The sequence below is a fragment of the Rhipicephalus sanguineus genome, chromosome 7 (assembly GCF_013339695.2).
Source record: "Rhipicephalus sanguineus isolate Rsan-2018 chromosome 7, BIME_Rsan_1.4, whole genome shotgun sequence".
Classification (NCBI taxonomy): Eukaryota; Metazoa; Arthropoda; class Arachnida; order Ixodida; family Ixodidae; genus Rhipicephalus; species Rhipicephalus sanguineus.
The window spans coordinates 150,275,157-150,289,090 of NC_051182.1; the positions used below are offsets into that span (position 1 = coordinate 150,275,157).

Consider the following 13,934-nt stretch of genomic DNA (forward strand, 5'->3'; position numbering starts at 1 on the left):
GGCGGCCGGTTTCGGTACACTGAAAATCAAGATTTGGCGTTGTTCACTCCCTCGTTGGCTCTTCCATGCTGCAAAAGCCACCCTCACGACGAACTCGCCGCCATATATATTTTAAGCTTTACACTCGTTGCGCTCAAGCGTAGACTTGGTTGGCTCTTATCTTGGCGGACGATAACAAAAATGCGGTTTCGGCGCGTCCAATCCCACGGTAATGCCGAAGAATACACTGCGCGCGATACCATTACAGTTTGTTCTCTGAAGGGAAAAAAGAAAAGAATGAATGAATGTAGCCGCAACACTGTAGAAGCTGTTTTTTAAAGGACCCCTGACACCAACAATGAAACCTCAAGATGTTTGTGTTGTTTGATTGCCCTGTATAAGGGGCACTTCTGACCGATTGCTAGTTCCGGACGTTAGCTTTCAGATATTTTAATTTGGTTTTACAGTAAGCGTGAGTGCTCATCTGAGTTGGCAGCATCTCGCGACATCAACACTGGTATGACGTGGACCGAGGCCCCGTGTGACGTTCCACGAGTAAAGAGAGTATTGTGGCACCCGGCGAGGGCTATTGTTCGTCACCCCTCTCGCTCTGTTGTCGAGCTTCTCTCAACGTAGCTCTGGCTGCTTCGGCCAGGAGTGCACTAAAAAAAGGTAAGGGGGGAGGGGGGGCACGCGCTTAACAATACCGAAGCACTTGCATCGTTACATTATTCACCGCGCGCGGGGCCACGACTTGAAACCTACGCTTTCTTGAGTGCACGTGATGTTAGGCGCTCCCCCGCTGTGGGGCGCTAGTTTGTTATGGTATTTAGGCGGGCGTTTCGAATTGACGCAAAATTGTTCTCAGTTAACGACGCTGTCAACAATTACACGATGCGATAGAGCATTTACGATTCGATTTCGGGATTGCCAGGCACAAAGCTACAAGTTACAGCAAAAAAAAGAAAAAAATCCACAGCATATCCACGGGGTGAATGATAATGAGTGGGGCGAAGCTCCGGAGGGAATCATCGGTAAACCGTGAATACTCCGAGTTATTCGCCCAGTATATGATCAAGTAAACACGTGAGAAACACCGTGTATATATTAAACATCAAACTTTTATTTACTGTTGGTTTGCGTGGTCCCTTCATTACAACGGTCCCCCTAGCGTACGTCGCCGCAGTAAATCGAACGATTGCCTTTCACCAATGATACGCGCCATATCTTCCGTGAATTCTGCCCAGTACACCATCAGCGACGTGAGATCGGGCGCGTTTATACTAAAGGGTCGATGAGAGTCATGGCGACTTGCAGCTCACTTTAATGTTACATGTACGCTGTGAATTTTTATTGTTTAATCACGCACAGGAGAAATCTCGCACAGGCACTACCTTGGAGGTCAAAATCCAGTGCCTATATATACGGGGTTGCCACAAGACTTTTGCTGTCAGGGTTCCTTCAAAGGTGTACCGACACTAATCTTCGAAACTGACTTTACTCTGCCACATAAATATCCTGTAGACAGAGACGGTTACGAGCAATTGTGAAGCTCATTAAGGCTGATATGGTATTTTAACTTGACATTAAAGTCGATTTTCGCATGGCGCACCTATTGGCATCGACACTATTATGACGTCAGGCTACAGCGTCAATTCTGGTGGCTTCACGCACCGGTATGGCTAGTTGTGATGACGTCCGGTACCAAAACATTCAAAACGGCCGCTTGTGCGTCACCAACGGAGCCACGTAGCGGAGCGGAAATGTCGCGATATTTTGCGCGAGCATTTGACGAGAAGCCCACACCGTGTTGTGACGTCAGGGTACAGTAGAAACCAAAACTAGCTTTTAAAAACAAATTATAGTTAATTTGACTTGCTCCATGCAACAGTCAGAACATACATTTGGTCGCATAGTCATAAAGTGCGTCAGCTTATCTTTAAACTTAAACTCTAGTGACAGTATAGCTAGAGCTCCTGGTATATATCCGTATAAAATGTAAATAATTCGGGGGGAGGAGGCATAGAGTTTCCTAAAACTCGCTGCGATCGTTCAGCCACCATGGGAATGATGGGTAGTACACGGATTTGCCTAGTCTTCGTACTTGCGGGCTTTGAACGCGCTTGTGGCTTTGTTTATTGCTGTGTTTTGGTGTTCTTTCGGATAAGAGAACGGATCGTTGTGAACTTCGCGACCAGATTTGAACTGGTGAGCCTAAAAAAGTCAAAGGGGTGAAGTGGAACTGCTGACTTTTGCCGAACTTCGTTTTGCGACAAAGCGGATACAGGCGACGTGGAGCCAAACGGAGCCGAAAGAACGAAGTTTAGACAAATCCGTGTACTACCCATCATTCCCATGCTATGCCCATGCTGGCTGAAGCGTCATGCGTTGCGGCTCCCATAGACATTAGCGCCAGAGTTCCCTCTAGTAAGTATTGTAGGAAACTCTATGGGAGGAGGTTCACCCCCCCCCCCCCGTCTTCTAAGCCCATGTGAGGCAAAACGTGAAGACAGGGACGCAACAGAAGAGAACCAGATGACACAAACGCCACCTATCAACTGAAATGGTGCACGGTGACGGTAAAGAAGGGGTACACAACGGATGACTTATAGCCTCGTATCACGTCATCGTTACTTTTCGCTCCAGGTTATCCGCAGGTTATCTTAAAGGGCCCTTCAACAACCTCTGGAAATACAACGAACGAGCACGCTATTCTCGCCTGGCGTTTCCCGTCTTTTCGGCACAATTCCTGACGCCAGAAGTCTGCTCACGTGACGTCATAAGGAAAGAATCTCTCGAGTGGTCCATATACGAGGAATATCAGTTATGAATTACCTCCTCGGTCGGCTCGCTCTAGGAGAGTCCCCTGACCCTCTAGGAAGAGTGGAAAGACTCTCATCCGGAGGATCACGTTACCACTTATAGAGAGTCAGACGACTCTTGCCGGTAACGCTCCTACGGGGGTCAAGTGAGCCACACCGAAGCGTCAAGCGACTCCACAAGTATTTTAAGCTACTCATGTGACCCTTGCTCTACTTTTGCGCGTATAGTGGAGTATTCATTTTAAGCAAGTCCAATAATACTTGCCGTTCTGCCCAGCGACTGTAAAAAAAGAATAGTTCAGTTTTAGCATTATTTTAATAAAACTCGTCAAAACAACACATATTTTCCAGCAATGTTATATAGAAAGCGCGAAAAGATGGTCTGTGATTTCCAATTAAGAAGTTTGGGTATTCCTAATTTATATGCTTCTATGAGTATAGCCAACTAAAATGTGTGACTGTGATGTGCACAGTGTCATATGGTGCTAAATATACAGCAGAAATCGCCATCATGTTTCCATATTTATTCCTTATGATTAAGAATGAATAAAAAATTGGTGACGGCTTGAGGCAGCAGACTTGTCGCTTGCTAGGTTGTCGCTCCTGTCCAGCGTGAGCACCATGAAAAACGGTATCTGAAAAGCAGAACGTGAAAAGCAGAAAAGCAGACTGCTGGACCATCCTACACTGTAAATAAGTTATAAATATATTCGCAACAATATTATGATGAGAAAATGAAATTGCAGCAAAGGTTTGCAAAACCTACACAATAAGTGGTTCACACAGACATAATAAAGGCTAACAACAAAACAACAAAGCACATCCTCCGGCAGGCAGGAGCATGCCGTGAGCGGTTATTGACCGCATGTTTTACAAACGTAACCCATCCTTAAATACTCAGATAAACAGATGCGAGTACTAGGGCCCGAACGACACCCAGCGCGTGCGTACGCCGTCTACGTCGAGATCAGACATGTCATATGCTAGAATTAGCGCACATAACTCCCACAATCACGTACACTCACTCGATTTTGTTATAGCGCCCAATGTCATCGCAGTGTATGCAAACCACGAAAACAGCAAACAGAAACGAGGGAAAAGAGTGCACGCCGGCGGCCGCAACAACGCGCCCCGTCGAAAGTCTAGAGCTTTTTCACTTTACCGGCGAGGCGTGTCCGACTTTAATGACTACCGCGTTCGTTCTGGAAGCCACTGTACTATATCTGCACCTCAAACTACTGTCTTTAAGCCAACAAAAACCATTACATATAGTGCGTCTGAGCGTTATGTATACAGGCTTTTTTTTTTTCACGTCCCCACGCGTGGAAGCCCGCTGCACACTCAAGGTCGATGGAACTGTTATTATGAAGTAGACTAAAGTGCATCTGAAAACGACATCTTGCACCTTCAGTAGTGCAGACACAACGTGCGATCAGCAAGAAATGACCCTCGATAATTGTTTGTATCGCTCACTTTATGGGAGCTTGTACAGCAACGCGCATAACGGTGGTAACTCGTTAACTGACAGATTTAGTTGGGCATCCGCAACAGCCCCGCGGACGCAGGCTGCTGTTGGAAATGGCTGGCGGATAACTTCAGCAAGGCTGCTGCGGACGCCCAGCTAAAGCTGTATAATTAGTACCTACGAAAGCAGTACACTCACCGTTAACTGGCGCCCGTTGTCGGTATCCGCAGCTCCATGAATATTCAGCCCTCCAAGCGTCACTTCGTGCACGGAGCCGGCGTTAACACCACCGAAGACGCGCGACCAACGCAACCACGCAACGCATTCCAATAGACCAGGAGACTGAGACGACTGAGACAACTGAGAGAGAAGAGCGGCACGCCACCCCGGCGCCAACCCCGTCTGCGTCGCCGAGCAAGGCGCCACAACGGCGCCAAAGGGCAAGCGCGCGATATGTATGGCGTAAAGCCAATCGAAACGCGCTTCAGGAGGGTCCAGTGACTCCTTCCCAAATGCGAACTCTTTTTCTCTGCCTGTACCTTCCAAAAGGAGTCAGGTGGACACCCGAAGAGAGTCACGGTTCCATGACCCTCTTTTGACTCTCTTTTTTCTTAGAGTGTATCCTTGTACGCAATGGCCACAGAAAGAAGGCGGGTCTTCTTCCGCAGGAGCTGCAAGAGCGCCACGAACGCTTTGTAATCATTCGCCACATCGCAGGGCCCACCTGCGCAAAGGGCTTAGTTTTGAGGTTTCGCTGTGTAATAAACGCTTGCTTTTGGCGCTAAATTCATATTGCCACGCACGCCTATTTTTTTATATTGATGTAATTGGGTTTCCTCCACAAAAACTTTTGCCACCGCTCGGCACAGGCCGCGCCGCTATCATAGCGGCGCGGCCTGTGCCGAGCCGCTGTGCCGAGCCGCTAAACGGTTTAGGAAACTTCACGATTGTCTTAGACCATTCTGATAAGATTGCGCGCCCGACCGGAGTAGTTGAGTTTATTCTGGTGATAGCGCGATCCCCGGCGATAACGCTAGAGTTTACTGTCATTCATGTATAGCAGGTGACACGTTCCGTCGACGATCGGACTACCGATGGCTGACGACTGTGATCGACGCCATCAGTGTACAGCATGTATTGCTCGCACGCTGAGTTTGTCATTTTCTAGGCCCAAGTTCACCGACTGAAGAGTTCCGTATTTGCCAGTGTTACAGCAGCCTTGTTCACCGTCACAACCCCGTGACAGCATTGTACTAAGGAGGCAGAGGGGAGAGAGCACGGAGAAGTGCCTAAACACCAAGTTCTTCTACGACAGTAATGAAGACAGACGAAGGCTTCCACGCATACTCGCAAGGACCGATGAGTGACGCAGAATGACGAGGTTAAAAATGATATTCCGGGACATTACGTGCAAAACCCGCAATACGATTACTTGAAACACCGCATGTGGGAGACTCGGGATAAATTTTGATCCCCTGGGGGTCCTTAAAGGGGTCATGAACCACTTTTCCAAGTAATGATCTAATGGCCTCAGTATCGGAGTGTACTGCCTCCTGAATCGATTGCCGCAAAAATTTCTCGAATCCGTCAAGAATCAGCGGAGTTACGGGGGTTTGGCGCACGCTCCCAGCGCTTTCTCTCTTTTCTCGTGCCGACGAGCGCACTGGAAGCTAGACAGGGAGGGATGGCATGGGGGAAAGAAGTTACGCCAGCGCGCGTCATGAAACGCGATCGCTCTCCCGCTGTGATTCGCTTGCGCGAGTGCGGCGCCGGCAAGTGGCGGCATTCCGCGGCAAGAAGCGCATCTGATCCGAACGCCGCTCTCGATTTACGTCGGCTATCGGCCAATAAGCATGCTATGTCTTTGCGACGTACAGCGGACAGACTCCCCGCCCACCGACGAGAGTGAGAACCGGCCTCTGTTTGAAAAGAGGGTGCCTGGGGAAACGGCAACTTCGCGCTCCGCTTGTGGCCATTTTCGGCGCGCACGACTGTAATATTTGGCAGAGCAGTTCATAGCCGTGTCAGCTTTCCGCAGGATGTGTTTTTTCAATCAGCCCAAGGGGTGCTTCATGACCCCTTTAACGTCCACCTAAATCTAAGCACATGGAAGCATATGGAAGCTGGAGGACTGGTGTTAGGGTGAGGAGGAGGGAAAGGAGGAGGTGAGAGGGTAAACCATAGCATAACCATCTACAAACGGGTCCACTGTTAAAGGGAACACTTGCGTGCAGGGCATTTTTGGATTTCGCTTTCTTACAAAAACATAGTGGCTTAAATTTGCATAAAACTACAGGTGGTTTTCAGTTCTGCCTCTTTTTGACAGACTCGTGCAGTGCATGAACAATGTTTCCCTGTCCACTTGGTGTTAGAGGGCCAGCAAAATGAAAGCAATATTTAGAAAACCTATTTTCCGTTGTAAACCAATTTAATTACACACTAGTGCTGGGAGGTGATCTTAACATAGATATGTTGAGCGACACACATAAACAGATGAGACTTTCAGACCTTCTTGCTTCCTTTTTCTTAAGAAACGTAATTACCATTCCAACACGTATTACTGATACCACTTCTACTCTATTAGACTTGTTTATCACAAGTAGTACAAACAGTACGTTACAAGCAGGTGTCCTGCGTGCCCCGATAAGTGATCATTTGCCCATATATCTAGTCATAGAAAACATAACCAGTGTAAGGAGTCAAATCCTTCCTGCCGTTCACTTTCAACAAATTAATCCGCGAACGCTATCTTCTTTTAGAGAGGAAATTTGAACTCTAAATTGGAACAACGTTCGGCTGATCTTGCTTATGATTGTTTTATTGATACTCTGTGCTCTGTGTATAAAAATATTTTACTTACAAAGCTTTAAAGAGACCAAAACGGGCGCGCAAACCTTGGATTTCTTCCGCAATACTCAATATGATAAAAGAAAAAAAATAGGTTGTATCAAGAGTTTCTGATAAAGCGAGACCCGGATAAATTTAAAGCTTTTAAGGTATACAGAAACAAACTCACTAAACTACAAAAAACAAGCTAAACGCGATTATCACTTCAAGATGTTTGACGGTGTCATTGATTCTAAGCAATTATGGAACAAACTTAATGCTATTATATCTACCAAACAAGTGACTAATGATATTAGTGAGCTGGTGATCAAAAATAAAATATACAAGGGCGGAGTACTAGCAAACAAATTTAACGAGTACTTTACCTCACTAGTTGACAGTAGTCATAATTGTGATTCATCAGGTTATTTGCCTCCTGCTTTAAATAATTCTGTGTTTGCTAATCCTACAGACGCGCAAGAGGTCATCAGCGTTTTTCAACATTTCAAATTGAGTAAAAGCGAGGACATAGATGGCTTAAAATTAGAACCTATAATATACATTTTAGATCTCATATGCGCCTGCTTAGTACATATTTATAATCTCGTGTTCACCACTGGGCTGTTTCCTCAGAGAATGAAAAACGCTAAAGTAACGGTTATATATAAGGGTGAGGACAAAAGCAATTTAGGAAACTACAGACCAATTTCGATTTTGCCAGTTTTCTCTAAGGGGTGTGAAAAACTTATTTTCATTCGGTTATCTAATTTCTTCAATAAACACAACATTATTATGCCTTCACAGTTCGGTTTTCAGTCAGGCCTCTCAACCGAAAGTGCCTTACTATACCAAAAGGAATTGATTCTAAGAAATATAGAAGCAAAAAAAACTTACCCTAGGAATATTTCTAGATTTCTCGAAAGCATTCGATAGAATAAACCATGATATTATGCTAGAAAAACTTGACTGTTATGGAGTTCGCGGTACCGTTTTAGCTTTAATAAGAAGCTACTTATCTAATAGGAAACAATGTGTATCAATCAATCGAGAGCTATCATCATCCATGAACGTTAAGAATGGTGTACCTCAAGGTAGAATTTTGGGACCCCTATTATTTAATATTTTTATCAACGATATTGTACGTATTGACAGCTCTGCAGAATATGTAATCTACGCAGACGATACCAGTATATTTTTTTCTGGGGAAACGGCTGATGACCTCATTGTTTCTGCTAATGAAATACTAAATAAAATATGTGCCTGGACTGTGGCAAATTCTCTACACATTAATTGCTCTAAAAGCAAGGCTGTACTGTTCCGTGCGAAAGCCAGGTCATTTGAAACGTCTCACAAACTAATACTTAATAACGTTGAAATTAAACTTTGTCAAACAGTTAAAACTCTCGGTGTCCATTTTCACGAACACATGGCATAGAATTACCATGCCGAACACATTAGTCACAAACTTCGTAAAGTTTTAGGTGTGTTGCGTCGATGCCAGAACATACTACCTGTGAAACAAAAAAATATTAGTGTACAATGCTCTTTTTTCTTCACATTTACACTATTGTCATCTGGTCTGGTCTACAGGCTCTAAAGCATCTTTAAAGAACCTGGTCGTGTTACAAAAAATGCCTTGCGGTGCATTGAAGGTGTATCCTATAACGCACACACTGCTTCAATATTTGCAAAATACAAAATTTTAAGAATTACCTATTATTACGAATACCAGCTTCTGTCAGCTTTTAAATCAGAAATACGCAGAGGAAGTATCTTTTTACGCACCTTGGCCACCTTGCAACCAAATCCTGCCAGTCGCGTTACTCGGTATACGGAGACTTGGCATGTACCTTGTCCTCGCACAAAATATGGATTTGAAACACTACGTTACCGCCTTCCAAGTGTGATGAACAAATGGAAACTAACAATTGATAATCTGCGTATATTGTCTAAAACTGAAATGTTAAATCGGATGTGCTGAGTGTTGTAAATGAATGTTGGGTGATTTCTGTAATGGTTATTCAGTTTTATTCTTTCATACATTGCTTTGTTATGAATATTTTTGTATGTATTTCAGAGTTGTCATTCTATTATTTGCTGCCATGGGCCACATGCGTGTTTCTTTTTGTATTGTCGCTTTCCGCTGCCTGTAATTTTTGTAATTTTTGTAAATTTGTAGTTTAGATTTTTTCTGGGTGAAGGGGCCAGTCAAGCTGTGAAATGCAGCTTTTTTCCCTTCGCACCAAACCACGTATACAGTGTATTTTCGTGTACTTGTCACGTGGTTGAATAAACTCAAACTCAAACTCAAACTCACACTCAAAGGTGCTCATTGGAGTGTTCCTTTTAACAGTCGACCGTACTATACAGTCGCCAACAAGCTTAACCCGAATGCTCCACAGCGTGTCCTGAAAAGGTTCGATCGACGCCAGCGCCGCGTATCTTTGGGTTCCGTTGCCAGGATGTTACCAATGCATGCCGACATACTATCCAAGCATACCGAGGTATTATCTCGGCAACAACGCCCAGCGCTTTGCGGCTGGCATCAGTCAAACCATTCCAGGTCACGCTGCGGAGCGTTCGAGTGAAGCTTGCTGACGACTGTATACAGTAGAGGATAGCAAGAGGTGGAAAAGAGAAGTGGGGGTGAGGAGGAGAGATGATGTGAAGGTTAGGAGGAGGGAAAGGAGGGAAAGGATAAACAAAGAAATATGAAAGAAAGAGGATGATGATGATGTAGACAGGGATAAAGAAAGCTGAAAGAAGAAAGATAAGAAGCTCAAGATGAAGAACGAACTCAATCTGCGTTGGCCAGGTGGTTACGCTGAATTCCTTGCAAGCGCCGCTGTTTATTGAGATTTCACACACATGGAACTGGCTTTAATATTTTTGTACTGAGTTGTACGCTTCACATGAAGATTGCCAGCTGATGCTGTAGAAGCTATAGGTAAGCTGGAAAGCGATGCCGGATAAGCTACATTGACAAGCTTTAGCTAAGACTGATGAGGATGCGTGGTTGAAGACCCGCGATTCATGAAACAAAACAGCAACCCGTGCTCTTACCGGGGTACCTCCAGTCGATGTGGGCACCGTCGAAAGACCACTGTCCCAGCCACGTGGCGAAGTTCTCGGCGAAACCTTGCAGCGACTTCGTGGACTCGTCGGCGAGTCTCGAGTAGTCGCCGGCGTCGTTCAGGTCGCCGCCAAGCCAGCCCAGAACACGAGGCACGTGCGGGTACAGCGACTTGTCCGGGAGCCCGTGATCCATCGTTGGCTGTGTCACGTTAAAAAAAAAATCATGAGCCCTTCCCCTATCGGGAAAATGGGAGCAAGCGCAGATTGGCGCATGCGCGCCTGACATACCACCTTTCTTTCTTTCTTTCTTTCTTTCTTTCTTTCTTTCTTTCTTTCTTTCTTTCTTTCTTTCTTTCTTTCTTTCTTTCTTTCTTTCTTTCTTTCTTTCTTTCTTTCTTTCTTTCTTTCTTTCTTTCTTTCTTTCTTTCTTTCTTTCTTTCTTTCTTTTTTTGACGCAGTTGGCATCGTGCCTAATGACTCACGTTTCGGCGCCGGCGCCGGAACGTGAGAAACGGCTGACCACCGCACGATCGAGAGAGCATCAATTATTGGAAAACGGCTCATACAAAAGTTCGCCAGGTGGTGGCGCTTGCTCACCATCTCTGCTGTTTACTTAGATTGAGGCGACGTGGCGCTGGCTTTCTTCTTCTCATTATTATTATTATTATTATTATTATTATTATTATATTATTATTATTATTATTATTATTATTATTATTATTATTATTTAGCGGTAATTGTATGTAATGGGAAATATCAACTAAGGCATAAACAAGTTCTCCTTGAGAACGTGCTACCTGTTTGGAGAACACTCCCGCTTTGTCGACGTAGAACTGTCCGTACGCCACGTCCGTGCAAATGCGGTAGAGGTCGTCCAAGACATTGGCAGCGTCGGGTCCCGCCTTGTACAGGCACACCAGGCGCCGGCGGCGGACGACCGGTAGCTTCAAGTCGGGCTGCTTTCAAGGCATACGCAAGTGGCTTAATCAAGGCCAACGCCCTAGATGTCTCATCAAACGCGAAAGGTGACCGGCGGCAGCGTCAACGCGAGTGACGCAAGAAATCGTCGTCACGCGATGACGTCACTATGACGTCACATATTCGTTGACCTTTAGAAATCATGATCTTGTTTGTTTTGCCTGTAATTTACATTTGACATGGTTTATCTTTCTGTCTGAAGGAGATATAGCGTGACGTAACGTGACGTCGTCATGTGACGTCACGTTATGTGACGTTATATCTCCTTCAGACAGAAAGATAAACCATATCAAATGTAAATTACAGGCAAACAAACAAGATTATGATTTGTGAAGGTCAATAAAATGAAGGTATACCAGAATTTTTATCCTAAAAAACGCCAGGCCTGCGCGGAAAGCGCAGCAATGTCACAGCGAAAGCTGGAAGAGCGGCCTTTCTAGAGCCCGTCTCTTGGGGAAACTAATACAAGTACACTTGCAAGGTACCCACTACACCATAAATCACAATTTTGCGAAGTAGGGTAGTACCCACTATGCCATTATTCACCATTCTGCGGAGAAGCGGGGTACCCACTACGCATCTGTAAGGCATTATGTGCACTTTGTTGATGCTGTAGCTGATGACAATGGAGAATTATGGCTGAGATCTTTGTAATGGGTGGGAAGCTTTAAATCATCCACTCGTTTTGCAATTCGCATTGTGTGACGCCAGGTTGCTATTTCACTCTTCTACCACTCTATATTACATCTCTTAACGCGATTTCTTGCCCGACACGACGCTTGTATAGGGGCCTTTCGCGAAGGAGTTACAAGCACAGGCATGGCTCTGTGGTAGAATACTCGACTGCCACGCAGAGAGCCCGAATTCAAATCCCGTCCAATCCTGGATATTTTTTTTTTCTCATTCTGCGCGATAGCTCTTACGAACGCCGACCGGCGGCGGCAGCGGGCAACTAAGTCACCAAACTCGGCTGTTGTTGTGATCTCACAACAGCTTTCGCTGTAAAAAAAAATGATACATCAGTAATGGTGAATATTGTTCCCGCAAAACATTCCACTCTCATATACTGACGACCCAAATGGTGACTCATATTATTTCTGTGTCCCAATCGGTCTTTATATGAACACTCTCTTGTCGGATGCAACTTAAGAAATTTGCGGCATTCCCTCCTCAAAAAAGGATGCACACAAGATTACACCAATAGGCGCGCGCTCCAGACTGACGCCATGAGCCTGACGGCCGGTGACCCCTCCTTCTGTCTGCATGAGGGGGACTACTATTTCGGTGCGGAAGCGATCGGCTGCCGCGCTTCGGTCGTCTGGGGGGGCTTTTTAGGTTGTAACTCCGGGCTTATTAGGTTGTAACAACAGTGTACTATAGTTACAGGAATAAGAATGGCGATGTGAGCGAGTTGGTTTACGTTCATGGTGAACTTCCACACTTCTGTGCTTCGCGCTGCTCATCTTCATCATGTATAGTTACAGGTTAGGTATAGTGTGCTATAGCTATTACTCGCCATGGTGGTCTAGCGGTTATGGTGCTCGACCGCTGACCCGAAGGTCGCGGGATCGAATCCTGGCCGCTGAGATCGCATTTTGAAAGGAGGCGAAATGCTAGATGCCGGCGTACTTAGATTTAGCTGCACGTTAAAGAACCCCAGATGGTGGAAACTTTCGAAGCCCTCCACTACAGTGTCCCTCATCATCATATCGTGGTTTTGGCACGTAAAACCACAATAATTATTATATAACGCTGATGCATAACATTTCTACGTCTCGTGCGTATACCTGGTCTTTAATTCAACACTCATACACTCGCCTTTGTCAAGCTGGCAGGGCCGTTTCCGCCGGCCAGCGTCAGTGACGTGCCGATGACGTAATGACGACGGCGGACGCAATTGGACGCTTGCTCGTGGGGCAACTTGTACGCAAGGACTGGTTCGACGGTCTCCAGCGCTTCCGCGGCCATTTCGGCGGCCGCCTCGCCGGCGCCGCGCACGTACGGCTTGAGAACGGCGAGCGCCGGGAGTATGACGATCACGAGCACGGCGCTCAGCGCGAAGATGCACGACTGGAGACACCTGCGACGGCATCATGTACGTAAATCAACCAGTAAATCATCAATCGACTAAAATGCATAACTGCAGCCACCTGCGACAACGCCGAGCATACCATCCATCCATCCATCCATCCATCCATCCATCCATCCATCCATCCATCCATCCATCAATCAATCAATCAATCAATCAATCAATCCATCAAACAATCAATCAATCAATCATCATCAATCAATCAATCAATCATCAATCAATCAATCAATCAATCATCACAATCAATCAATCAATCAATCAATCACAGACATGAACCACTGGAGCCACCTGCAGCAACATTCGACACACCAATAATCAATCAATAAATCACGAACATGACCACTGCAGCAATCTGCGACAACATCGTCCAAACCAATAATCAATCAATCGATCAATCAATCAATCAATCAATCAATCACTAAAAATTCACCATTGCAGCCACCTGCGACAACATCGGGACACACCAATAATCAATCAATCACAAACATGCCCGACTGCAGCCATCAACGACAACATCGGGTACACAATCAATCAATCAATCAATCAATCAATCAATCAATCAATCAATCAATCAATCAATCAATCAATCAATCAATCGACTAAAACAACGTTGAGCATACCAATAATCAATCAATCAATCAATCACACCACCACCATCATCATCATCCGCCAGACGCCTGAACACACGTACGCCTTGAAT

The 13,934-nt window shown here is 45.5% G+C and overlaps 1 protein-coding gene across 3 annotated transcripts in view; it reads right to left on the reverse strand.

Moving 5' to 3' along the window:
- Positions 1–10,367, reverse strand: part of LOC119400243 (chitotriosidase-1-like) — a 40,224-nt gene extending 29,857 nt beyond the window's left edge. For all 3 annotated transcript variants that reach the window (XM_037667254.2, XM_049418003.1, XM_049418002.1), the window contains exon 1: positions 10,156–10,367. In XM_037667254.2, coding sequence (XP_037523182.2) covers positions 10,156–10,360 — 205 coding nt within the window. In that variant the 5' untranslated portion in view covers positions 10,361–10,367. The remainder of the gene's footprint in view (positions 1–10,155) is intronic.
- Positions 10,368–13,934: the final 3,567 nt, after the last annotated feature.